The sequence below is a fragment of the Marmota marmota genome, unplaced genomic scaffold, assembly GCF_001458135.2.
Source record: "Marmota marmota marmota unplaced genomic scaffold, marMar, whole genome shotgun sequence".
In the NCBI taxonomy this organism is placed as follows: Eukaryota; Metazoa; Chordata; class Mammalia; order Rodentia; family Sciuridae; genus Marmota; species Marmota marmota.
In genome coordinates, this window is record NW_026000229.1 from 14,825,384 (window position 1) to 14,852,177 (window position 26,794).

The 26,794-nt window shown below is 51.9% G+C and overlaps 1 protein-coding gene across 4 annotated transcripts in view; it reads right to left on the minus strand.

The window, feature by feature from the left end:
- Positions 1-9,478: 9,478 nt before the first annotated feature.
- Smad6 (SMAD family member 6) overlaps positions 9,479-26,794 on the minus strand; it is a 73,830-nt gene continuing 56,514 nt past the window's right edge. For 2 of the 4 annotated variants that reach the window (XM_015480506.1, XM_015480504.1), the window contains one exon: positions 9,479-10,470. In XM_015480506.1, coding sequence (XP_015335992.1) covers positions 9,929-10,470 — 542 coding nt within the window. In that variant the 3' untranslated portion in view covers positions 9,479-9,928. Of the gene's footprint in view, positions 10,474-26,794 lie in introns of all 4 variants that reach the window. The other 2 variants (XM_015480505.1, XM_015480503.1) reach the window with 1 other exon arrangement.

Genomic DNA, 26,794 nt, shown 5'->3' on the forward strand with positions numbered 1-26,794 from the left:
AAAGTCGTCACTGATGATACCAGCTCTTTCCGTTTTAGGACACCTTGACTCAGTAGCCCAAACTACATTGCTTTCTGTCTGGGGCCACAGGACTGATACCCATAGGGTAAGCTGGGACTGCGTCAGGGACAGAGCAGAAGCATCTAAGGAAGATCACGTTAATTGAGGGCACCTGCTGCTCCGATACCAATATCAAATCTTTTAACAGAAGGATTAGGGGTTTTCCAGGGTGATCGGGTTGATGGTAGGAGTCTATTTAGAATCCCTTGGGTTCATTTCTTTTTTTTTTTTTTTTAATTTTTTAATATTTATTTTTTAGTTTTTGGCAGACACAACATCTTTGTTGGTATGTGGTGCTGAGGATCGAACCCGGGCCGCACGCATGCCAGGCGAGCACGCTACCGCTTGAGCCACATCTCCAGCCCCTTGGGTTCATTTCTCATTCTTCAAAGGGTCACCATTGGATGCTAAACTCAACCAGAAGCAGTTAAGGGCCTGATATGAGCCAATTCTTCATCTGTGGTTTCCTCTGGAAATTTGTCCATCTCAGGAAAATTTCTCTAAGCAGACCAAAATTCCTTTATATTCTCTTATAGTATCCAGGACCCCTTGTCAAAACAAACAAGCAGGGGCTGGGGCTGGGGCTCAGTGGTAGGGTGCTTGCCTAGCATGCATGAGGCACTGGGTTTGATCCTCAGCACCACATATAAATAAATAAACAAGCAAACAAACAAATAAATAAATAAAGGTATTGCATCCATCTATAACTAAAAAAAATTATTTTTTAAAAAAACAAAAGCCCCCCAAAACCCAAAACCTATTAATGTCACCTCCAAATGGATCTGAAGGTAGCATGGGACACTTTAGGAAGGCTGAGTGTTGTTATTCTTGCTCAAAAGCATCATGCCCTCCCCTCCCCCAGGATGCTAGCACCCTACTGGCTTCTGTCCACAGCAGCACTCAGGCAAGTGGCTGCCTCTGCAACAGCTCTCTGCAAGGCAGGTGTTCCTTCTACCCACCCATGACAAATCTTCAAGTTATTGTGTTTCATGGGGAGGGACAGTGGCTGGCCAGGACCTCAGTGGAGAAGTTCACTGACTCAAAAAAAGTCAATAACAATCAGAGCATCATTTTAGCAGCTGTCTTTGCACTTACTTCCTGGTCCTCAGCCTGCAACCATCCCCACTCGATTCCTTCTCAACAGACAGAGAAGTAAAGGACCATCTCTTGTTCACTTACCCTAAAATTCGGTCCACATGTTTGATAACTGATTTCCATGACCTTTCATCACATTGCACTAGTTGGCTTATGAGTCCCTCATCTGTCCTCTTCCAGAAAGCCATATCTCTGCTAGCATCCCATCCTTGTCACCAAAACTGTCAAGGATAGTGAAGAATCCGGGATTTCACCTTATTTACGAAATCAGAAGTTTGCTCGTCACTGATTCATGGATGTTAGTGTGAAAGACACAAGATTCCTGGGTCCGAGATAAAGGACTCCAATTCCTCATGGCAGAAACATCATGTTCACGTTGGTTTCTTTGTGATACAAAGACAGAAGAAAATATCTGCCCCCTGAGCAGAGTGCTCTACAGTGAGGACGCCAAGCTTAGGGAATCCGAATCTTTTAGAACAGGCAATAAACATGCCTGCCCTTTCCGTAAGGGAGATGTTATATCTTTGTCTTCTGAGGCTCTTGGCTATCATCAAACATCCAAGATGAGAAAGGCAGCCTGTGTCTTTGCGGGTCACATTTGCAGAGACCCATAGAGAACTATCTGCCAGCACTAACTGGATTCCTCACAGTGGAGAGCCTCATACCCATTTTACATATGAGAAGACCAAGGCCCAAAAGAAATATGAAATGCCCACATTCACACAGACTGGAAAATGGAGCCAGGATTCAAACCTATGTCCACAGGCTTTCAATTCTATCCAAAGCTGGTCTAGCAGCAGCAGCTCAAACATAAGGTTTAATGGAGAAGGTGGGGAAATTTCTCAGCTTAAGGATGGTTTTCGTCACCTCCACGTGGACTTCGGTTCCTCTGTGTCTCCTTTCTCCCCAACCATGGAAAATTTAAGAACAAACTCACCTCAAAGGCCTTTGGTTTCTCTCAGTCCCTTGGTCCCACACCCAAGGCCTAGAAACTGTCACCAAAGACTTCTAATGACATCTCCTGCTTGGGCTAGGGCCAGGCCAGCCAGAGCCCTCCCTCGAGTGGAACACACAGCCTCAGACTCAGAATGAGACAAACCAAACATAGGACTGACAGTTCCTCAATTTTAAATTCTGTGTGGCCCAGAGCTCATTCTTTTCTGCAGGCCACAACAGGGACACCCTCATCATGGATATAGCCAAGATCCTGGCTGTGGGCCCAGATGGGGCCAAAAGCCCCAGAGGTCAGACTTCAGACCCCTGAGCCCAGAATAAAGAGAGCCCCAGAGCCACCACAGCAGACTCAGTGCCACCCAGTTTTCTGCGGGTCTGATGTGGGTTTTGACACTCATTGGCATTATATTTGGGGCAACACAAAGCAGGGGATTCATAAGGAGTCAAAATAGTTGTCATCGTGGCCAAGAATGGCTCTCTCTCCTTAAAGGAGGAGTGGAAAGAAGAGGGGTTGGGGCCGGGGGTGGCATTAGAGGGTCTCCTTCTAATACCTAAAAAAACATCACAATGCTGCTCATTTGAGGCAACTTAAGGAATTTGGCCAACATTGAATGCTCTAGTTTGGAAGACTTTTTTTTTCTCTCTCCTCTACAAAAACTCATGAATAAATGTGTTTCTGTTAAAATGTCAATGAAAGCGCATCCTGGGCTGCACGCATGTGCACGGCGGTGTTTGTGTGTGTTTCCAAGGCATTCCAAAAGCTCCATTTTGTTCGTTGCTCACTGATGAGAAACAGAAAGCAAAACTATTAAAAATAAACATTTACAATGAATTTGCTATTTCAAACAGAACTGACAACAACACAACAAAACAAATCGACAACAGACATATTTTAAAAATTGAACATACTGTCAGTCACTGTGGGTCAGGCCCCGTACCAACTGCTTCACAGATATTAGCTCATTTAGTGGAATTTTCCTAACCACCTTATGAACTAGGTGCTACTCTCACGCCCATTTTAACAGATGAGAAAACTAAGGCTTAGAGACCTCAAGTAAGTGGCCTAAATTCACTTTGCTACAGGCAGAGCAGGACCTGGAGTCCAGGAGCTGGCTTCCAGGCCCGTGTGTTTGACAGCCAGGTGCCGTCAACAGCCGAGGTGTGGGGGAGGAACACCAGCTCTGGGACCTGAGACACCTGGCTGGGAATCCTAGCCCTGATACTAGCTGTGAGCCCTTGAGCACCTTGTAGAACTTCTCTGAGACTCCTCTATAAAACACACATAAGGATTAAATGAGATAATACAACGTGCCTAGTGTGTAACAAGTCCCTCAGGAATGAACTGCTGTTAGCATTACTAAACAAAGCCAGAATTCTGTTCCAGCAATTGTCCAGCTCCTCTCAGCAGGTTTAGAGGGTCCACTCTCCCTGCCTCTCTTGAAGCCCAGGATCTTGGGGGTGAGGAGAGAGGTTTTCTAGAGTCCCTGCCTAGATTTCCCCAGAGGGCACCATTAAACCATCTGGCTTAGCCCTTTCCTTTTAAGGGGAAACTGTGGCCCAGAGACAGACAGGGCTTTCCCAGCCTCCCTCAGTTGGGTCTCCAGTGGTACTTCCAGTGGAGTCTGAGGAGGTCAAATTGAAAACCATCTCTCTCCTCGGCTCAGCTCATGAGCCCCTGGTTTCAGGCTCAGAAATTCCGGCAACTTTATCTGCACTCCACCAGCCTCACTTTTACAAAACTGTTTTGAAAATGGCTGGAGGGCTGGGGCTGTAGCTCAGTGGTAGAACGCCCACCGTGCACGTGTGAGGCACTGGGTTTGATCCTCAGCACCACATAAAAATAAATAAAGATATTGTGTCCAACTACAACTAAAAAAAAAAAAAAAAAAGAAAATGGTTGGAGATCCAGGTGTGGAGGCACACACCTGTGATCCCAGCAGCTCAAGAGGCTGAGGCAGGAGGATCGACAGTTCGAGGCCAGCCTCAGCAACTTAGAAAGACCCTGTCTCAAAATAAAAATTAAAAATGGCTGCAGACGTGCCTCGGTGGTTGAGTGCCCCTGGGTTCAGATCCCAGTACTAACAAACAAATAAACAACAACCAACGGTCAGAGGCTGCCAGGTTGTTTCCCACTATGTCCCTAGTACCAGTCAGTATAGACTGGACACTTCTTCCCCAATGTCCTCCTAGCCTCTCCAACAGCCTCCCCTACCTCCAGCTGGGTCAAGCTGGCACACAGCCTCCTCCGGGTTCTCAGGGCTGCAGGGAGACCACACAGGCTCAGAATCCTGGGGTGATGTACTCACTTCGTCTTCATTTGCCTTTCATTTAAAAGCAGTTGAATCCAAAAATGAGCATGAGCTTCAAGCCCCAGAACTGTGCACTTCAACATGGCTAAAATGGCAACTTTTATGTTAGGCATTTTTTATAATAATATTTTAAAAGCATAGGAAAGATGAAAAACATTCTGGAGATGGGTGTTGTGATGCTTGCACAATGATGCAAATGTACTCCATACCACTGAATTCTTCCCTTAAAAGTGGTTCCAATGGCAAATTTTATATTACATATATTTTACCACAATTAAACCAAAATTCCTAAGCTGCCCTCCTGCCCGTCTTACCTTTCACCCTCTCTCTCCAGGCTATGTGGTCTTCACTGAAGCCTCTGCAGCAGCACTAAGAGGCTGGCTCTGGAAGGCTTGGCTTCTCTCTGCCACGGCCTTGCTACCTTGCTCTGTGACCCTGGTGAGTGTCCTGCCCTCTCCGGGCCTCAATTCTGTGATACTTGGTAGAACTAGATGTATTTTGAGGGTTCTCCCAGCTCTGATGTTCCCTGAGTCTGTGTTCTAAGTCATCCAATGGACCTCCCCACACCCCAGGAATTCTGAATAAGGCTGCAGGTTTGGAGCCCCCAGAACCTGGTGTAGGGGTAAGCATTCTTAGGGGCCTGTAGGGAGAAACCAGCTGGGGGTTGTCATGGAGACACGTGATACTAATAAACACACCCCCTCTGAGCGCCTGTTTGGTCCTTCAGAGTTTATAATACACTCCCACTGCCATTACCTCGGTGACCCCTTCGTTCCACAAACATCCAGAGAGGCCCTCCTCTGTGTCCGGCATTGGGACATGAGGGGTCACTGGATGAGCCTAGATAGGGTAGGATGAGGGACTGAGAGGAGAGGAGCTGAGGCCTGGGAGAGAGGGAGGGAGCTGGAGTGTGGAGTTTGAAGGGGCCCCAGGTAGAAATGGTGCAGCGCCAGATTTCCCCAGGGCTACCTAAGAGCTAGTAGTACACCCTCAGGAACATGGAGTCACCCCAGCTGGGTGGAGAGGGGCATTGCCAGCTTCAGGCGAGACTGTCACTCTGGGCGGAGAATGGATCCCAGGGAGGCAGGAGCTGCCAGGGAGGGGCCCTGGTGAGTGCCCTGGGTCTACTTTCCTGCTGAGGAAATGGGTCCCCACAGGCCAGGGAAGGGCCCAAGTCATTATCAAGGTAAGGGGTCTGGATCTGAGTCCTCACACTTGCTAGGCCCCCAAACCAAAGCTCTTCTCACCTGATTCAGGCCCCCAAATAATAGTAGTACACACTGGCTTAGTGCTTCGTGCCAGCCAGTTCTGAGCAGGTGGGGGCCTGAATTCCCAGAACCCTCCTAGCCCACCAGCCTGCAGGGGATCTTGCTGTCAGTATTCACTTTGACAGGTAAGGAGATGAGACACCCTAGAGTAACTTGCCCAAGGCCACACAGCGGGTAAGTGGCAGGGGCTGGATTAGAACTAGGCAACAGAGGCTGGGGACAGCTGCAGTTTTAAAGCCCCTTGCCAGGTGTGGGATCGCAGTAGGGAGGGGGATGGTGTGTGAAACACCAGGAAGTCCCCAGAACAAGAGCTGGGGCTGTGGCTCAGTGGTAGAGCGCTTGCCTAGTGTGTCAGAGGAGCAGGGTTTGATCCTGGGCACCACATATGAATGAATGAATGAAGGAAGGAATGAATGAATAAATAAATAAATAAATAAAGGCATTGTGTCCATCTACAACTAAATTTTTTGGTTTGTTTTTGTGGTGCTAGGGATGGAGCCTTGTGCTTGTGAGGCGAGCACTCTACTGAGCTATTTCCCCAGCTCTACAACTAAAACATATTAAAAAAAAAAAAAGTCCCCAGAATGCTGTGTGACCTCCAGCCACTCTTACTCCCTTTCTGGGCCTATGTTCACCTGACATATGAGCATAAAATCACCAGGAGCCCCTCTCTTTCCCATTGGCCTCTCATTTCTAGATCAACCAACCCACCCCTCCCAGCACAGATACACCCAGAGACTAAGGCAGGGGAGAGGCTGGAGATGGGGGTGGGGCATGGATTGGCAACAAAGAGGACAAGGGACGGGTTAACCCTTCTTCAATAACCTAGTCAGCTGCTGGAATCCCCCTGGGGTACCACCCAGCCTGAGCTTGGATTTGGGGACATAAGTCCCACCTACTTTGCTTCCTAGAGCCTGCAGGAACCCAGCTCCCACCACACTCTCCAGGGACCTGGGACCTTATTTAGAAAGTGTCTCCATTGGAGCCTGAGTCACCAGATCCCTGGGTGGTCTGGGGAAACCACAGTCACTGCCCAGCACCCTGCTGGGGGATGGGGGGGAAGGCAGCAGCTCCTGTCACTGCCTAGAACTCAGCCACAGCCAGCTCCTGGGACTCAGCATCCCCATCTGGTTGAAACTGAACTCTCAGAGCCCCAGGAAGAAAGGCAGCCACCCGGAGGCCAGTCAGGGACTTCAGGGAAGTCCTTGGTCTCACTTTCCCTGTCTACCAAATGGGGATGTCACTCCCTGTGCCTCTTGCTCCCCGATGATGAAGGATTGTGATCATTGCTTCCATTCTCAGGCATTATGGGGTGGCTGGCTGCAGCCTCTATGGGCAAGGAGCCTGCCACTGGCGGGTGACATGCCCTGGGAGCCAGGATGGGTTCAGGGCTAGAACCTGTTCCTACCTGCAAGTCTGCTTTTAAGTCCCTTGAAAATGACCTTTTTTTTTTTTTTTTTTTTTTTGGTACTGGGGATTGAACCCAGGGGTGTTTACCACTGAGCCACATCCCCAGCCCTTTTTATATTTTATTTTGAGACAAGTTCTCACCCAGTTGCTTAAGGCCTTGCTAAATTGCTGAGGCTGGCTTTGAACTCTCGATCCTCCTGCCTTAGCCTTCTGAGCCGCTGGGATCACAGGTGTGTGCCACCATGCCCAGTTTGAAAAGGATCTTTAAGAAAGTCCAGCTCTGATCACTTCTTTGGTCCATTTAGAAACCAGCCCATTTTCCCCACAGCCTCCTCGATATCAGCCCAGTTCCTCATGGTGTTGTGTGAGGGTTCCCAGCCTCCCTCCCCAGCCCTTGCAGTGTGACAGCTACTGCTGAGCAAGGTGCTGCACAGGGTGCCTAATTCTCCCAATCTGCGCCAAGGTGGGAACAATTTTTTTCCCATCTTACAGATGATGGCATGGAAGAACACTGAGAAGTTCAGAAGTCACTGACTCTAAGTGGCAGGGGTAGGATCTGAATTCACGTACCCTCTCTCCAGAGTGTCTGAAAACTCCTCTTCTGCTTCCTGGTCTCTGACACCCCTGACTGAGTTTAGGAGCCTCCCATCTTGACCCTACACCAGGAATGGAGCCTCTAAAAGATGCCAATGAGACAGGCATCTCTAGGACAGGGCCTTAGTGGGGGGTACCCTGGAGTAACCACCTGTGGTCAGTTTAGAGGCATGGGGACAGGATTCATAAAGGCAGGGACAGGATGCATAAAGGCAGGGATAGTCTATTGGCAATAACTTTGGGAAGCAAAGTTAAATGATGTCTTTATGGGAGGATGTGGTGACCCAATCCCTGCCTCGTGCCACCCACAGCCTGTGTAGGAGGCTTCCCTGTGTTGAAATGGGGATGGTTTGTGTGATAGTGACTACAGCAGAAGCTTTGGTGTGCTCCTCTGAAATGCGAATATAGAAGACAGAGGCTCCACTCTTGGTGTCTCCTTTGATCACTTGCTCTGGTGAAGCTTTATCATGGGAGGTTTGACAGAGAGGCCAGCATGGAGAGGACCTGAGACCCCTTGCCAACTGCCACGTGACTGGGCTTGGAATAGGACCCCAGACCCAGTCAAATCTTAGATATCCACATTCCTGGCATGACCGCAAGCTCACTGAGCCAGGACCACTTGGCTAAACTGCTCCTAATTCCTGACCTGCAGAAACTGTGGGAGTTAATGTTAGTTGTGTTAATCTACTGAATTGGGGGATGATTTATTATATAGCAAAGAGATAATACACAGGACTTCTCAGAGCACTTCACGTTAATATAAACCTTCAAGAAAGAAGGCATACAATGGAATGTTTCCTGTAGCTATTTGGCCAGCAAGGCCTTCTTTTAAGGGTATTCTGGAGCTGGGCCTGGTGGCTCATGCCTGCAATCCCAGGGGTTTGGGAAACTGAGGCAGGAGGATGACAAGTTCAAAACTAGCTTCAGCAATTTAGTGAGGTTCTAAACAGCTCAGTTGAGACTCTGTCTCAAAGGAAAAAAATAAAAAATGGGCTGGGGACGTGGCTCAGTGGTTAAGTACCCCCAGGGTTCAATCTCTGGTATCCAAAAAAGAAAAAAGAATGTTCTGGAGAAAAAAATACTGATATAATGAGATGGCTCGGGTCCTACAATTAGATGGAAATTGCAGGCTTCATTTGACTCATAAGCTAGTCACTCATCCTACCAGAACCTCAATATTCCCCTTCTATGAAGTTGAATGAAACACACCATCCACCACATAAATCATTAACACAGCTGAGCTGGGGATGGACAGATTCTGAGCTCATCTGTGGTGGTGGTGGTGGTGGTGGTGATAGGATAGCCTGTGAGACCCCAAGAGGAGCCTTGCCATGGGGTTCCAAAGCGGTTATACAAGGTGGTAAATGTGTCTTGGTCTTATTTCCTCTGGCTATTTCCCCAGAGTGGTGAAAAATAGTGTCTTCTGGTTCCTGCCCAGCTCTGAGATGGGAGGCACGGACCTGAGCCTCCCCCATCGGACTCAGAGTTCCTTCAGGCCAAGGCAGGAGCCCCCTCCGTCACACAGGGTAGCCAGCACTATACTGTCTTTCCCTGCCTGGGTCCCTATCCAGGGGATCTACCACAGCCAAGGGCAGGAAGGAACAGACCCTTCTCTGGTTCACTTAAGAGTATTATCCTTCCTCCCTTTTCAATTTATTCCCTCTACTTTTAATCCAGTAAATTCTGAAGTCGTTTCAGAGTGCCTGATGGGTCAGAAGCCACTCAGAACCCCTGAGTGTCCCTCTTTGTAAAAACAAGACAGTTTAAAATTGAAAAAAAAAAAAAAACTAGAACGTGAATACTTTATTATCATCGAGTGACTGCTATGAGCTTTTTGTCTGGGCATTAATATTTCAAAAGCCATACACCAAACCCAGGCTTTTCCACCTAGTTCTGCTGTATCATTTTTCTTAAACAACACAAAAACAAAATAAAGAAGAGGAAGGAGGAAAAGAAAGAAAATATATCTGTATTGAAAGAATTATAAGCCAAAGTGCGTCTTTCTTGTTTTGTCCATATACACACATTGCACCATACATAAATAATTACATTGTAAAAATGACTCCATAATTACAAGTATAATATATATTTCCATATAATATATAAAACTTTATATTAAATCTAGGTAGATGATATTTGGGGGGGTTCGTCCGTGGGGCCGCGTCTCTGGGCGCCGGCCCCTCCCGAGGTGAGTGATGGCGGCGCCCGGCCTCCTGCTCGCCCCTGGTGGGGCCGCCGCTATCTGTGGTTGTTGAGCAGGATCTCCAGCCAGCAGGGACAGGAGGTGATGAACTGCCGGGAGTAGCAGGGCCCCCAGCCCTTGGCGAAGCTGATGCGCACGCTGTTGGGGTCGTAGGGGCCGTCGGCGGCGTCGGGCTCGGCCGCGTGCTGCAGCAGCCCCGAGCGCTCGAAGTCGAACACCTTGATGGAGTAGCCGGGCGGCACCTTGCGCACCACCAGGGCGCGTGCGCCGGGCGCGTCCAGCGTCGGGGAGTTGACGAAGATTGGGTGCTCGCCGCGGTTGTAGGCCCACACGCCGTCGGGCTCCTTGCTGAGCAGGATCCCGAAGCCGATCTTGCTGCGCGTGCGCCGCACCGACTCGCTGCGCTGCTCCAGGTTGAGCTGGCCCAGGCAGAAGCCGCTGCCCTGAGGTAGGTCGTAGAAGATGCTGACGGCCTGGTCGTACACCGCGTAGAGGCGGCCCACACGCGTCCGGTGCTCCCAGTACGCCACGCTGCACCAGTGGCTCGGCTTGGTGGCGTCCGGAGACATGCTGGCGTCTGCTGGACAAGCACAGGGTATGGGGGGTTACTGGGGGGTGTGGTAACCAGGGGGTTACCAGGGGTGTGTCTGGACAGTAGGGGGCTAGGTAAAGTTTCAGGGGTTCAGCAGTTGTGTGAGCGCCTACTGTGTGCCATGGCGCGGGACATTTGGCACACAGTGAGGGGACGTCTTCTCCCCCTCCCCCCTCCCCTCTGTCACACATACATAACCTCAGGCAAAGGAGAAAACAGGCTGCGAACCTACAGGGTGCAGCACAACCCAAATCACATCCCTCTCCTGCCCACAAGCATTTGACACACCACCAGGACAGACAGACAAACATCTGCACATACTCAAAGGAGCACCCTCCACCTGCCAGGTGTGTGCACCATGCCTCTTACTCTGGACTCTGTGAGGACACCTGGTCTGCAGAAAATGACACCCACAGCCTGCCCAAGGGTCTCACAACTAGTGAGGCTTGGCCAGGATTTGAACCCCTTCATCCAGGCCGCCATGGGAATAGAGTAGGGGTAAACTCTTGGGGGTGGAGATCACCTGAAGGGACTTCAGCATAGAAGGCAGGGTGGAGAACCTTTTCAGCCTGCAGCGTGGAATGCGGTGCTGGCCTTGTTATAATAATAAGGGTGCCTGGAAGTCCTAGCACATGGGGACTGAGGCAGGAGGATCACCTGAATCCAGGAGTTCCAGACCAGCCTGGGCAACATAGTGAGATACCATTTCCAAAAACTAGGAAGAGTGACGAGGTCGCAGTGACATTCCCAGTCTTGATCTCAGCCTCCCAGTTCCTCCACTGCGTACTCCACCTGAGCTGATTTTCTTGGCAAGAGACAGACGGAGGTTTTCACCAGAACTACAGCAGACATGGAGGGTCCCTAAGTGCTAAAGAAAGCTACTCCTCAAGGGCTCAAGAGCTTTTCAGCTCTGAGGTGTGTGCTGCTCCTCTCTGGGCCTCAATTTCCCCACTGCATGGCAAAGGGGTGGCCTGGATGCTCCTGAAACCCTGTCCCACTTCAACTTGGGGCATCTTTGTACGTGTGAAAACCAGACACAGGCCTGTCCTGTCCTGCAGGGATGCCCAGGCCTACTACTACCACCTGTGGCCAGCCCCTCAGATTCTGAAGCCTCTGTCATCTGGTCTTTCCCTTGAGCTCATGGACCATGACTATCCAGCAAAGTGACAGGACCTGCCATGCCTGCTCCCTGGCTGGGGGCCCTTGTATGGAAGAAGACATTCAGCTGGAAACCTGGCAAGAACAAAGCAGGGCACTTTATGGCTCAGCTTCTCAAAGGGAAACTGATCAAAGTTCAACCAAACCTGAGGGAGACACTTCTGTTTTTGTTCTTATAGTACTAGGGATTAAACTCAGGGCCTTGTGCATGCTAGGCAAGCACTCTCCTCATCCCTTTTTATTTTATTGAGACAGGGCCTTGTTAAATTGCAGAGGCTGGCCTTAAACTTGTGATCCTCCTGCCTCAGCCTCCTAGTAGCAGGGATTACACTTCTGATAACTTCCCTTGGGAGCCTGAATGAGGCCAGCTCTGTTTCCTTCATCCCTGCACTGCCTCAAATCCCCAGAGGAGCAGGGTGACAGGGTCCCCTGATATCCTCACATACCAGGAGGCCCACATGGCCACCTAGCAGGAAACTATCTGCCTGAGGGGCTTCCTGTAGGCTGGCTGCTCTGCTGGGGCCTTGGGCTTGGTGCAGACCCCAGGAATGTCCATCTGCCACACACACCCTGCTGCCCTCTGCTTGGCACCAAGGTGCCAGCCACAGGTCCCCAGGTGTGCTGGGGAATCCAAGTCCCCATGCTGGCCCAAAATTTGTATCATTTTGCCTCAGAGTCTCCATGGAGGCCCCTCATGGTTTCAGCTGATGGTGAGGAAGGGAAAGGAAAGGTCCTTCTCCTTGCCCTCAACTGACCCACCCCTTAGCTAGGGGGCACAGAGACAGCTCAAGCCTTGATAGATGACCAGGCTGTGGACACTAGGCCAGCTTCAGCAGGTGAGCAGCCAGGAACAGCCAGATCCTGAGCTCTAATGCCCAAGCCATTGCCCTCTCTGGCACAAGGGCCAAGAAAGCAGTAGCAGGTCAGCCTGGCCCTGAACTCCAGCGCTGCTCACCAACCCGCAGGAGTCCTGTGAGTGTGCCAGACTCAGCAAGGCGGGGCAGCAATGAAGAGGTGCCCTGAGCATGCTGGGAGACAGGACCAGCAACCGGCATCACCCAGCACCTTCTATGAGCTGTGGCCTTCTTTACGATAGCTCCACTTGCAAGGGAGGAGGTGGGCCGGGAAACACAGGAGGAAACGCTGGAGCCAGCCTTGGAGGGGAGCCCTTGTCCAGGCGCCAGGCAGGTTTTGTGCATGGAGCCTGTGCACAGAGCAAGTCCCTCCTCTTCTGTAGGCCTCAGTTTCCCCACCAGTGACCACGACTGCTCTCACGGTCTGGGTCCTGGAGGTGTGTACCACTCCTACCTCCCCAGGACTCCGCCACCGTCTCATGGAGTGAGGCCTGACTACTTCCTTCTACCTTTCCTTCTCAGGAAGGCTCTGCAAGGGCCACCCACCATAACGCACCAGTTCTGCCCAGACAGTTCAGAGTCCGACAGCAGCCTGTGAAGGGGTGTCACAGGCCTGGGAGGGTGGGTACTTTGTCTTCTCAGTTCCCCAAAAGCTTTTCAATTCAAGGCCCCCTCCTCTCAGTTCCCCTCACCCCAGTCAGCCAAACACCCCTCTGGGTCTCCCACCCCTCACAGGAATAACTAGGCCACCCGAGAGTCCAGCCTGACCAGCTTTCTGGCTCCCGGGTACCTGGGGCCTGGGTTGAGCAGACTGGTGGCACCTTATTGGACTGGGCTCCTGGCCAAGGCTCCCAAATTCTTGGAGGCAGACTGTCACCTCTGGTAAGACTGCTGTGACCTCTCCCTCCTGGGCATCTAAACTTCAGCCCCTCCCCAGGCCTGAGAGGTGACCATGCTGCTGGTCAGCGACCCCCACACTCTCCAAGTAGGAAAGGCGGGGTCTCCGTCTTCACTGTCTGCCTCGGGGCTGCATCTGTCTGGAAGGGTGCTCTGGGAACCCGCTGACACAGATGGAGGGGTGACACAAAGTACACTCTGCACACTGTCCCCACCCCACAGGAAGCCCGGGGCAGTGGAAGGTGTTAGGCAAGGACTTGGGTCTCTGTCGGATACTGAGAAGGAGCCCTTCTCCAGGTGCCAGGCAAAGCCTTTGGGGTGGGCTCTACCCTACAGCCTGTGCACGGAGCAAGTCCCTCCTCTTCTCTAAGCCTCAGTTTCCCCACCGGTGACCATGACTGCTCTCATGGTCTAGGTCCTGGAAGGTGTGTACCACTGCAGAGCTTGAGGGTCCCTGACATGGTCTCATCTAGGGGGTCCTAACACTTAGGGCCCCCACAAACGAATCCTACTTTATTTATTTTTTGATATTTATTTTTTAGTTGTAGTTGGACACAATACCTTTATTTTATTTATTTTTTATGTGGTGCTGAGGATCAAACCCAGGGCCTCACATGAGCTAGGCAAGCGCTCTACCGCTCAGCCCCAGCCCCAGCCCTTGAATCCCTATTTTAACAGGGAGTTTGAAATGACAGGGTTATCACTGCTTCATTTTGTCCTGTGTGGACTTATTTTCTACCTCATTTTAATTTTCTTTGTCATGAACCAAGGAAAACTGAGTTTTGAGGCTGGTCTGTGGGAAACGCTAATGGAGTCCAGTGACCTCGTGCCCCGAGAGGGTATAGAGTGGCTTGCCTGATGACACATGGCAAGGGGGGGCAGGGACCAGAACTTCGGATTCTAGAGTTCTCCTCTAACCCTGCTCACATGAGCCAAAAGGTTTCAGACTGAGACAGACCTTAGGCTGTCACCACCGGCCAGCTGTGCAGCCCGGACAAGTGAGCCGACAACCGCCCGGCCGTGTTGCACGTGAGAGGCAGGGACTCCTGTGTCCCCCGTCCCCAGCACCTCCCCCACAGATCCACCAAGTCTTTTGCCCATAGTCTGTCTGAGCTGCTACTCAGGACACAAGGGGACAGCCTCTTGCAGAAGGATCCTTTTCTCTGTGGCTCTGAGGCGATGGTCCCGCCATCTCCCACAGCCATCAGCCTAATTAGGAACCAGCTCTCTAATTGCAAATAAATACCAGGGAGTCAGACCCGAGTGAACAACATCAAAGATGACCGAGCTCTGACCGAAACTCCGGCTCGCTACCCCCTGCTCACGGCCTGGCCTAGTTCCCAGCCAGACTCCAGGTCCCGCTGGGAGACCTTGGTGGGGAAGAGGACAGGCGCTGGGTCTGGGGAGTCAGAAGTCCAGCAGGCATGCTGGCCCTGATCCAGCAAGTCACCTCCCTTCTCTGGCGTCAGTCTTCCCCTCTGAGCAATGAGTTCATTACTTGAACTTGCAGCCCCAAATACCTGTGATTTAGTAAATGTTCACAGCGGCTCCAGCCATAACCCCCATCCAGGAGCCAGTCCAGATGCCCATCACCAGGAGGGTGGATAAGCAAAACGAGGCCCAGCCACCCCGCCCCCAGCACTACTGAGCGACAGAAAGGAACAAACTAGTGAAACACGCCACACTGAGGATGGCCCCAAGTGCATCCTGTGAGCGAGAGGAGCGCTAGTATCTGCTCCCACCTACATCAAATTCTTGGGTGGGCAAAGCAAGCTATGGAGATAGAACAAGGACAGTGTAGCTCAGCGGTACAGCGCTTGCCTAGCCCTGGGTTCCAGCCCCAGCACGGGCAAGAGAAAAAAGGAGTCCGAACAGTGAAACCCCTGAGGAGTGGGATGATGGGAAGGGGCATGAGAGAACCTTCTGGGTGACGGCAGTGTTTGATACCTTGGCTGGAACAGTGGGAACTCGGGGACGAAATCATGACCTAAACACTCAGCTGTGAATTTCATTGTTCCTGGGTCTGTCCTAGAGTGGCCTCAGCAGGGCTCTGGGCAGCCAGGGGACCGTCAGTTCCCTCCCAGTGGCACCCACATTCCTGCCACCAGAGGGTGGTGGATGCCTGTGTAGGGCAGAAGGCCCTGTCCCCAACAATAGGCCTTGTCCCCGGCACAGAATCCAGCCCCTCCAATGGCTGGCACGCCTTCCTCTTGGCCTCTCTGACCATCAAGGCTGCCCAGAGCCCACCATGTAATTTTGTGGGGGTGCCGGGGCACCAAGGGGATCGGCTGCAGCCTGAGGGAGGCCAGAGAGCTGAAGTCCCAAGAAAAGCCTTCAGCTTCTTTGAATCAGCAGTTTTCTGTCAAAACAAAGGGCAGGAGAGTTCCTGCGTGCTCCCCCGTGGGCTGGGCTGCGTGCTCGCTCCAGAAGCCTCGGCACACTGCAGCCAGCTTTCCTGTGCTTCCCCTGCCCCTCTGGCCAGACGTCCCTGGAACTTGGCCATCTTCTGAATACACCAGGAATGTGCTCAGGTCAGTCTTGAAAAGCCCTAGGTGCAGAGGCATAGAGCACTCACAGGAGGCCAGGCTGTGCGCTCTTACTCTCCAGGGTCTGGCTGGCTGGCCCATGCCCACCACACTCCAAGTCTTAGCTGCTGCTTCATAACTACCTAGGCCACAGCAACCTCCCTCTCCCTCCTGGAGCCGGATGAATAGGCCTGGTCTGCCACAAATCAATGAGCCCAATACAAAGGCAGATCCCCCAGAGAGAGCTGAGAAGAGAAACTTGGGCTCTCAGATGACCAGAGAGGTTAAGTGACTTATCCAGGGTCAATCAGCAAGTTGGTAGTTGTGCCAGATAGGAACTTGGGTCTTGCTCTTCCCCTTTTCACAGGGTTGAACTGAGGGGCCTCCTGTCTTCCTGGAAAACTCCTTTCTTCTGTCCCATGTCATGCCTGTGGCTTCAAGTTCCTGTCCAACCGGCAGCTTTTCATCTGGGGCTCCCAGGCCTGGGAATAATTACGTGGCCCTGCATCTGGTTAACCTAACACCCCTTTAAAGCCTTGTTTGCCCATTAGATAAGTCCTTTTTGTTATCAAACCTAGAGGAGAAAAGGAGTTTCCACTTAGCCCTCCTTTGTCGTTTTGAGTGGCAGAAATGGCTTCAGGCTTTCCAGCAAGTCCGAGAGGCGCAGCATTAATTAGAAGCTTTCTTTGCTGGTCAAGGGAGGGGACACCAGTGGTTTGCCCACCGGGCTGCAGCAGCGGGGAGAGAGGCATGTGCACAGGGCCATGCTAATGGTCAGCAGCTTAGAGTGAGCCGCTCCGCTGAACGCTGGCCAAACGCGGCCCAGCTGACAGGAGTTTCCTCTCATTTGCTCCCAGCCACCCTCCCCGCCCCCACCAAGCCCCAGCACCTCTGGCTCCTAGAGGAAGCTGGGCTTCCAAGAGGAAGTTCCTAATCGGTCATCACATCACGGGCGGTCTGGCCACCGCTGCTGCCTGCACAGGGCCCACCTCGGGGATCTTGTTTTTGCCTCCCAGGGCCAGGTATGGAACCCAGGGTGCTCTGCCCGACCGCCATCCCCAGCCCTTTTGATTTTGACACAGGGTCTCCCTAAATTGCCAGGGCTGGCCTTGAACTTTCCATCCTCCGGCCTTGGCCTATCTATTTGCTGGGATTAGAGGCGTGCGCCACCACGCCTGGCTCAGGGGACTACGCTGGTGCCACAATCCAGACAGCCCTCAGCTGCTGTGCTGGGGGGTGCTACTCCCAAGACAGGGAGTGTGATGGGACTGGGAACAGAGAGTGACAGCCAGGGGGCGGAGGAACGTGCAGTGGCTGAGGGGCAAAAACTAAAGCCCCCAGAGGTAAAGTGGCTGCCAAGGTCACAGGGGAAACGAGCAGTACATCTGTGACCAGTGGGCGTCTCCTACACAGGGCTGGATTGGGAGCATGGGTTCTGCCTGCCTGTGAGTCTCAGCTCTGCGCTTGCCAGCTGTGAAATCTTGGGCAGGTGGCTTCACCACTCTGGGCCTCAGTTTCCTAAACTGCAAAATGAGGATGCAATCAGTGGCTTCTTCACTGGGGCACTGGGATGAATTTTAAGTGCATCAAACAATGCCTGACTTAAAATAAGCACCCCGTAAGTTAATAGCTATTACCACCATGCAGACTTATCTCTCTATATTATTTGCACAAATTGTATAATAGACTGGCTCAGCCTGTACAGTTCATAAGAGGATTCCCATTAGGTAATAACACCCACAAAGATAAGATGTGCCAATGGAGTTGAATATCAAGGAGAAATAACAGTAGAAATATGAATAATGTAATAACCCATCAACAGTTAACAAACCTTTACCAAAGGCCAGGCAGAGCATGAAGCACACTATTTATTTATTTATTTATTTATTTATTTATTTATACGTACCAGGTATTGAACCCTGGGGGGCATTTAACCACTGAGCCACATCTCCAGCCCCCTTTTTAAAATAGATGTTTTATTTGGAGACAGGGTCTCCCTAAGTTGCTGAGGCTGGCTTTGAACTTGCAATCTTCCTGCCTCAGCCTCCCACGCCTCTGGATTACAGGCATGAGCCATCACACCGCACTTTAAATGCACTTTGTCAACATACTGCTCATCCTATCATCAATCCGTTTCAAGATGAGGGAGCTGAGGCCCGAAGGTCAGGTAACGTGCCCAGAGTCATTGGCTAGGAAGTTGCAAAACTAGGACTTGAGCACCTGTCTGTTAGGCTTAGAGCCGGGACCTTTGCATTACTCCTGTGGCTGCTACCTGTGGGCTGCAAAATCCCAGAGGCCATAAGGGTTACTTTATGGTCACGAAGCTATAATCATCCAGCCATGTCCAACTCCAGACTGTCACGTGGGGGCCGCACAAAGATGGGATATTAAGAGGGGTCTTCTGGGCTGCGGGTGTAGTCAGTGGTACAGCACTTGTCTGGTAGGCTCAAGGCTTTGGGTTTGATCCCCAGCACCCCCAAAATAGGGGGCCCTCAGCATTGGCCGTCTTGATACCTTCCACCTTCCTGGAGGGTCCTGGGGCTTTTCAAATACCCCCAATCCCTAAATGCCCTCTGTGACCCCTCATGCAGCCCTGTGAACATATACATTTTGGGGCTTTCAAGTTTAGTTTCTCACACTCAAAAATTCCACCCCTTCAGAATACAAAAATGAGCATTTTCTAGATGTGCACCAATAAAGAACGCTGGTCTTGGGAAAGGCCACGGGCCCTGGCTGTGTCCCTGGAGGGTGGGAGGTGCCTGTTGCTGGGTGCTGTCTGTTCACTCTCCCTTCAGAACCTCACGAGTCCCCCAGGAGATGGGAGCCACCCCATTCATAGGGCAGACCCCAGCACGGGAGGCCACAGGGCAGTGCAGCCACGGACCTGCCAGCCCCTTTTTCCTGGGCCCTTCATCGCGCTTCGTCCCTCCCTCTGCTCTTCTGTGTCCCTCAGAGGTGCTGCCCAGAGCGGTCTAGGAGCCATCAAGGGTACAGTGACGGTCGCTGGCTGGGCTGTAAGTGGACTCCTTCAGAGGGAGAGACAGGAGAGGCCCTGCGGAAAGGCCTTCCTTTCAGCCTTGGCGCCTTGACCCTGGCGGGCTCTGATTGAACAAAGTGTCGGCCTGGCTGCCGAGGGTAAGGTTTCCATTCTTTTATCTCATGCAGCATTCACACAAATCCTGAAAAGATGAACTTGTACTGCAGCCCCGACACAAAGCAAGCTCTGCCCAGGCCCCAACGCACATTCTTGTTCAGCGGCCCCTCCACGGGAGCCCGCCAGCCCTGCCACTCCAGCCAGAGGACACCTGGGGCCTGCCTTCTACCTGCAGCGCCTCATCCTGCCCTCCTGAGATGGCTCCCCTCCCACAGGGCTGCTCCAGCTTCTCCAGGCCCAGGCTGTGTGGCATTTTGGCCAGGTTCTGCAAGCCGCTGAGATCCAAAGAGCCACACAGAGGCCGGTGACTGAGGCTGCAATCTGAGTCACCTCCACCCCAGAGCCAACCAATCAAACTACTCCAGAAATTCCAAAGGAAGCCCCAGCAGCTTAGGGACCTAGGACACAGGGCAAGGAAGCCCCTCGGCCTCCCTGGGCGGGAAAGCACCCAGGTGGGAGGAGGCAGGGAGGGCAGAGGAGTGAAGAGCGAGAAATGCCTGGGAAGGAGACAGAGGGAGGCCAACAGCTCGTGAAACCAGCCCAGGCTCCCAGAGGGAACCAGTTTCTGCAACAAAAGCCTCTGAACTTTGCTCTGATTCCAAGGCCTCCTTGGTCTTATCGCAAGTCAGATGCTGGGCATGTTTGTTTGTTTTCTTACTCAGAGACCACCTGGGGTGGGAAAGCCTGGCTTTTACTGCTGCCCCTGGAAAGATTCTGAAATAACGTGATATTTGTGTGAGAAAATGAAGCGGGGGACCTCAGTCCCCAGGAAGAGGTGGTAGTTGTGAGAGGGGAGGGCCCTGCGCAGCTCTTGAGTGAACCGTGCAATTCTCTAGTACACGGGACCCCGCTGGTCTTGGGGGCTGCTCTAGGGTCAGGCTAAGCCTGGGTCCTCATCTCAGGCTTTCACGGCTGAACCTCACCAACTGGACCCAACCCTGGCTTCCCTGGTGAATCTAGGCCACAGAGAACAAAACTGGCCCTTTGGGGGTTCAGCTAGGGACAGCCTGGGTGTGGAAGGGGTTCAGGATGGCTAGTGTGTGATAGATGGCAGTGGGCTTCAAGTTCCCACCCTGCAGGTCCCCAGAGCTGGAAGATTCAGGGCCAGCTTTGTTTTATGATTAAGACGGAGACAAGACCTCCATTTTCCTTTTATTTCTCAAATGCAAATTGAGTTTTATTGGCAAATCTCCTGCCTCAGACTTCTATTTAGACCAATATAAAGCCACAAAAAGCAAAGCACCTAAAAATTGCCTTCCCTCAGTCTGTCTTAGTTCTCAGGGGTCACAGCATCTTACATGGTACAGGAACACTGCAGAAAGTGACCAGGACGGGCCCCATCTTTGCCTTTCCTCTGGGGGACTGGGGACTGGCACCTAATAAAGGTGCTCTGAGCAATGGAGTGTGAATGACATCTGACATCCAAGGGCTGGGGAAATTATCTGGTCCCCCTCCCCATCCACACCCTTGAAAAAGGCACAGCAACAATACTGTTCGTGCTTTACAGATGACACCACGGATGCCCACAGGCTGGGACAATAAGGCAGTGGGGAGAAGCACTGTCCCTATTGCTACCTCTCATGAGGCGACCCTGCTTGTGGATTGTCCCATGAACTCACTATACAGGCACAGGCTTGTTTCAGTGGCAAAAACAACAACAACAAAAAAAAAAAAAAACCAAAATTGCCTAAAGCCTGGCCGCGCCTGTCATCTTGTCTGGGTGGAGGTGGGTTTCATTTCTCTGGCTTTCGATGTCTATGAGGGTGAAGGAAGACAAAGTACAGCTTTGAGTGAAAGAGCCAAGGAATGGGGCAGCAGAGCTGGTTTTCGTATTTGCAAAAGCTCTAAAAAATAAGTCTCATCTAAGCCCAGGCTGCTCTTTACCAACCAGACCTCCTTTGGTGTGAGCTTTGCAAGTCAAATGCACCTGCCTTGATTTACACTAAAGATGAAGTTGGGAATAAATACTTCAATATTAAAGTACCAGACGTGGGGCATTCAATTGTAAAGTAATTCTTGCATGAAATTCTTTTCTTTAAAATATCCCTTTATAGCACAAAGATACACAATCCACGCCTCTTGGGTGAACGCAGATGCCTACATGCTGGATTTTCTTAAAGCGAGGGTTGCTTGAATCGTTCTTATATGTTTCTGGAACAAACAGGAGTGCTTCATAATAAGCAAAAAGCTAATATTGACTGGAGAGATCATTAATCCACAATTAAATACTAGTATTTGCTGGAGAAACTACAGTAACATGAGATTTAAATGTTCTCTGCAAAAATGTTGCAAAATGACTACCGGCTTGGCAGTTCCTGGCCCTGCCACAGTGACCTGTCTGCTGCTCGCAGCTGTGCTACTGTGCAGGTGAGTCGAAGCTGCCTGGCACCAGGCATGCCCATGCCCAAGCTCCCAAGCTGCCTGGAAAAGAACGGGTTTGTTTGATAGGGGCGCCAGGTGCAGCAGAGGGAGGGTGCTGAGCGGCTCATCCATCCCGTGGGGCCAACCCCACAGAGACCCTGTGTTTGAGCCACACCTCAAACCCAAGGCCAAGCCTGGTTCCCAAAACAAGAGGAGGACAAGCATGGTTCTCTCGGACCTCATAACCCAGGCAAGAGAGTGGTTCTATCCTGCAGATAGATGGTAATGGAAGGAGGCTCTCTCTGACCGGAGCATCTCCCCACTCTCCAAGTCCACTCAGAAATGGCCCCATTTTAGGTTACGGAATATCGGCTCCGAGAGGCTGGGGGGCTGCCCCAAGCTAATGAGGCAGTGGGTCGGATCTCCTTCCACTGCCGCCACCTTCCTTCCGCCAGGCATTCTGGAGGAAGGTAAGCCATCGCCTGGGAACCGGCTTCTATTTCTCAGAGTAATTCTTCAGTCTGTGTCTCGACACACAGAGGCACCCTGAGGGACTCAAGCCAATGTGGCAATGATGGGACAGCAATGGTCCTGTCGGTCCACTGTGCTTTCTTGGGTCTACTCCCAAGCTAACAGTTAGGGTTTGGCTGAGGTGTCCCCCCAAAGCTCATAGGTGAGACGATCCAAGAAGGTTCCGAGGAGAAATGATGGGATTGTGAGAGTCTTGGCCCAATCAGTGAATTAATCCCCTGATGGGGTCATCTAAGTGTAACTGAGGTGGTGGGGTGTGGCTGGAGGAGGTGGGAACTGGGGGTGTGGCTTTGGGGTATATGTATCTGGGGAGAGAATAAAGTCTCTGCTGCTTCTTCTTCTTTTTTTTTTTAAATAACTTTATTTATTTATTTATTTTTATGGGGTGCTGAGGATCGAACCCAGGGCCTTGCGAGGCGAGAGCTCTACCACTGAGTCATAACCCCAACCCCGAATCTCTGCTTCTTGATCACCATGATGTGAGCTGCTTCCCTCAGCCACACTCTCCTGCCATGATGTTCGGCCTCACCTCGAGCCCTGAGGAATGGAGCCACCCTTCTGTGGACTAAGACCCCTGAAACCGTGGGCCCTCAAATAAACTTTTCCTCCTCTATAGTTGTTTTCGTAACAGCAGCGAAAAAGCTGACTAAAACACTCACTTTTCAGCAAAGAGGGGCATCTGCCTCATTTTCCATGATCCAGTTCATAATCCTTGATTTCTTCTTGAAAAGATAAAAAAGCCCAAGGAGACACCTAGGCTGAACCCAGACAGCAATGCCCGAGTGCCTCTGGGACTCTCTTGCCCTCCGCAGAGTTATTTGCAGCCACAGGGGCCTGTGTGACATTGGGAGGAAGGGGTACCTTTCCTGAATCACAGGGAAGCCGTACAAGGCTCTTGTGGGTCAACCCTAAGCAGCAGCAGGCACCTGGCAGGTCTGGCAGTAGCAGAGACTGATTGCAGGTGTCATTCCTTCAGCCTCATCTCCAGTCCCCACCAAGCACCTACTGTCACCATATCCCATCTCATTTAACACCAAGAACAATCCTAGGAGGCAGGTATAAACTTATAGAGGAAATGAAGGCCCCTGACCTGATAAACCAATAAACCAGAATTCAAACTCAGGGTAATGGACTCCAAAGCCACTTCTACTTCTCACTTGTTTAAAGTTCTGACAGGCAGTCAGCACAGTCCCACTCTCTGAGGTACCAGTGTGACTGGCACCTCCCTCCCCCCAACCCTTCCTCCTCCCTTCCCCATGGGCACCTATGGCCCTCAGGTCGTCAGCATCTGCATTCTTAGAGGACTGGCCCAAGTGGGCCCACTAAGGAGGATCCTGAGTAACAGCAGCATAAATCAAGGCCATTGTGAATTTCCCTTTTAGCCACAGGCAGAGTCAGACCTCGCCTTCCCCCACTGCAGTTAACCACCACTCTTTGTTCAGTGTATCTCCTGGCTCTGCCGCCTGGCAGGGGGCCAGCTCTCAATTATTAATTAATCTGGGAGGCGCAGGTTGCATTCCTGGCCACCTCACCACTTCCTCCTCAGGCGGGAACTTGGGAACTCGCAGGCCAGGCACTTTTAGTTACATCAAGCCTCTTACGACATCCCAGTCCTGTCTGTGGCCACTGCAGCAAGAAAGGACGTTGAAAACCAGAGTTAAAAATAACAGCAGAAAACCCCAACACTCGGAGGTCACCTTTCCTAAGTCGTCCACAGCGCCAACCCAAGCGGGTGCTACCAACCTGTATGAAGTCACTATACACCTCAGTTTTCTGGTCTGTGAAATGGGGATATGCCCCCCACATCTCCCTGGCACACAAAAGCTGAGGGGACAGCTGCAGCTTGGGCTTGTTAAAGTCATCCCAGAGTCTTCAGGGCCGAGATGGAAACATGCCACCTCTATGGGTCAAGACTTTGGGAGGCCTTTGCATGGGTAAAAAACTCAAGAAACAAGGTAACCAGTTTGGTGTGTACCCGGATGACAACCAACTGGGAGAGCAGAGCACAGCTCTCCAACACCCCCACCTTACACACCCCAGCAAGCCAAACGCAGAGCCCCGGGGCTGGGCAGTATCTTTAATTCCCAAAGGTAATAAAGGTCTTTTTCCCCCTTTAAGGTACAGGATAGAATGGGCACCTCATGTCAGCGGTAATGCTGAATGATTGATGCTAGCTGGATCGATGTCAGAATCAAGCCAGGAGCCAGACATAGTAACACATGCCTGTAACCCCAGCAACCTGGGAGGCTGAGGCAGGAGGATCACAAGTTTGAGTCCAGCCTTAGCAACTGAAGAAGATTCCACCTTTAGAATGAATGAATGAATGAATGAATGAATGAATGAATGAATGAATAAATAAATAAATAAAATTAAGCCATGATATCAGAGAAGGATAACTGTTGTAACAGAAGCAACTATGACATCATAAGCAAGGATGAACATCAGTTGCTGCTAGAACTGCCATCGAGTGTCCTTTTGGTCATCTTTCTCCTCTGGCCCCATACACACCCCTCAGTATCACCGTCTCCCCTGGAGTGTGCACCGGACCAGTCAATCTGTGGGCTCCAGGGACGAGGCACCCTAGAGTGCAGCTTAGGGAAGGTCTCTGTGTAGCAGGGTATTGGGGGTAAATCCAGGGCCTCACAGGCATACAACCTCAGGCTTCAGCTACGCCATGTCTTACGTCCACTTTTGACCTGATAAGAGAAATGATTTAACCAGAATCTTTCTATAACATTAATACTCTGGGGAGCAGGGGGGAAGGGACACTTTACTTTGCTCCCCTTCCCCCAAACACTGAGGCTTCTTCTGGATAAAGCACGCACACTGCCAAGATGAATTATTGTGCATATACAGTAAAGTACCATTAATTAGGACTCATAAATCTAGAGTTTATAATAATTCCGAAAGCAGCTGGGTTGCAGTTTAAAAAAAAAAGTTTTGATAAACAAATGCAAAATATAAATAAGGCTCAGGAGAACTGTTTATCCTACTAGCTCTGTATAAACAACGGGCATACCATTACAAATCGTTCCTCTGTTCCCTTAAGCAGATCTCTCAATGACCTCTAACAGGAAACATCACCGGCCGGCACCCCAGCCTATGGTATTTGAAAAAAATCACAAAACCTGGTTTCCTAGGTACTGCCCACCCCGCCAACGGCCTGAGCTGGTGAGGGGTCCTCAGTCGCCTATGTTGTCTGTGTATTTGGACAAAAATGTCCCTGGGATGGTAGAGCCTCCTCGGCTCTCCTCTGGCAAGCAGTGGCTGCCTGGGAAGGAGCCGTGGCCTGTGGCCGTGCATGCCAGCGTGCCACCCAACTATCTCTGTCTGTCTTAAAGAAGCAGCGTTCCTAAGGCATTCAGCCAGGGGACCCTGCCAGCTCAGGCATTTCCCAGTGAGAGCAGGCAAGGAGGGAGGGGCCCACCCGTGTGGAAATCCTTCAGGCGTCACTGCAGTGGGCAACCAAGGTCACCTGCTTGTGGCCTCCTGGATGATTTACAAATTAGTTTGGCCCCCGGTTTTCTCCTAGCGGGTAGGCAGCATGCTCCACTCGGTCACACCGCAGGTGAGGACAGGGGCCCTCAGAGAAGTGCAGGGCGTGTGGGGCGAGCTCATGAAGCCATCAGCTGAGAGGGTGCCTGGTCCTGGCCCAAGAGGGACAGACTGCAAGGCCCCAGAGAGGCGGGCAGGGGGCCAAGCTGGAAATACCGAAGGCTGCTCCAGCTCGAGGAGACAGCCCTGCCAAGTCGGGGAGGCGGCACTGACGGGGAACTGGCAGGTTCCGGCTGGGCGGGTCCCTAAGGGCACCGAGTCAGGAGCAACCGCCTGTGTCTCTGGGCACGTGGGGGCTGGAGCCCAGCCAGGGAGACCCAGAGCCTCCAGTCTCCCCAGGGTGTCCCTGTCCTGGCGCTACCCCATGGCCCTCCAGCCTGTGGACCCCTGAGGAAGTGGAGCCCCTTCGAGTGGTGCGCTGACATTGGGCAGGGAGTGGGGCCCAGCCTCCAGGCCACAACCGCTCTGCTCCCTCCACTGTCCATCACCTAGCTCAGGAGGTGCTCAGCAGAGCCCCGAGACTGGTGCCCAGGGTGGCCCCCGAAGCTGCCTCCCTCAGGGGCATTTCAGACATCTAGCTCACCAAGACGGGGATCCTGAGGTGGCAGGGCCTCCCTGCTGTGTCCCTGGGGGTGGGGACCATCCTTCAGGGCAGGGAAGCCCAGGGTGTTGGTGGACACCTTTCTCTCCCTCCCTGTACCAACTCCTCTGCCCCTCCCCTTGAGCTTCAGAAATGGCTATCAATAAAAACACTGAGGTCGGGGCTGGCCACAACATGTGCCACCAGACGGACTTCCTGGCAGGGATGCCTTCCTCGGCCACGCTGTTTGATGGGAAGGCTTCCTCATCCATCGTGTGCAAGCCAAGCTCCCGTCTGGGCCACCTGTCCCCTTCCCTGCGACACTCACACTAGAACAGGCCCACCGATGCGCTTCTTCATCAAGACCCACCAAGAGCCACTTCCTTGCAGGTGGCTCTTCCTGGAGCCTGGCCATCTCAACCTTCCCAAGACCCCTCCTGCTGGCTCGCAGAGCCACTCGGCCCAGGCCTCAAACGTGTGGAGCTCCACCCGGAAACCCTGGAAGCAAATTCCCTGAAGGGAAAGAGTGGGTAGGATGTTTTCAAGAACCACTCATTGTGGGTTTGGTTTCCAGCCAACAGAAGTGCTCCCGGACGTGAGAAGAGCTTTGCATAGGAGGCTGGGCTCTGCTCTTGCTCCATGAAGGCCTACTGTGTGCAGAGACACACCAGCACGTGCTCACGGGAGGAATGCA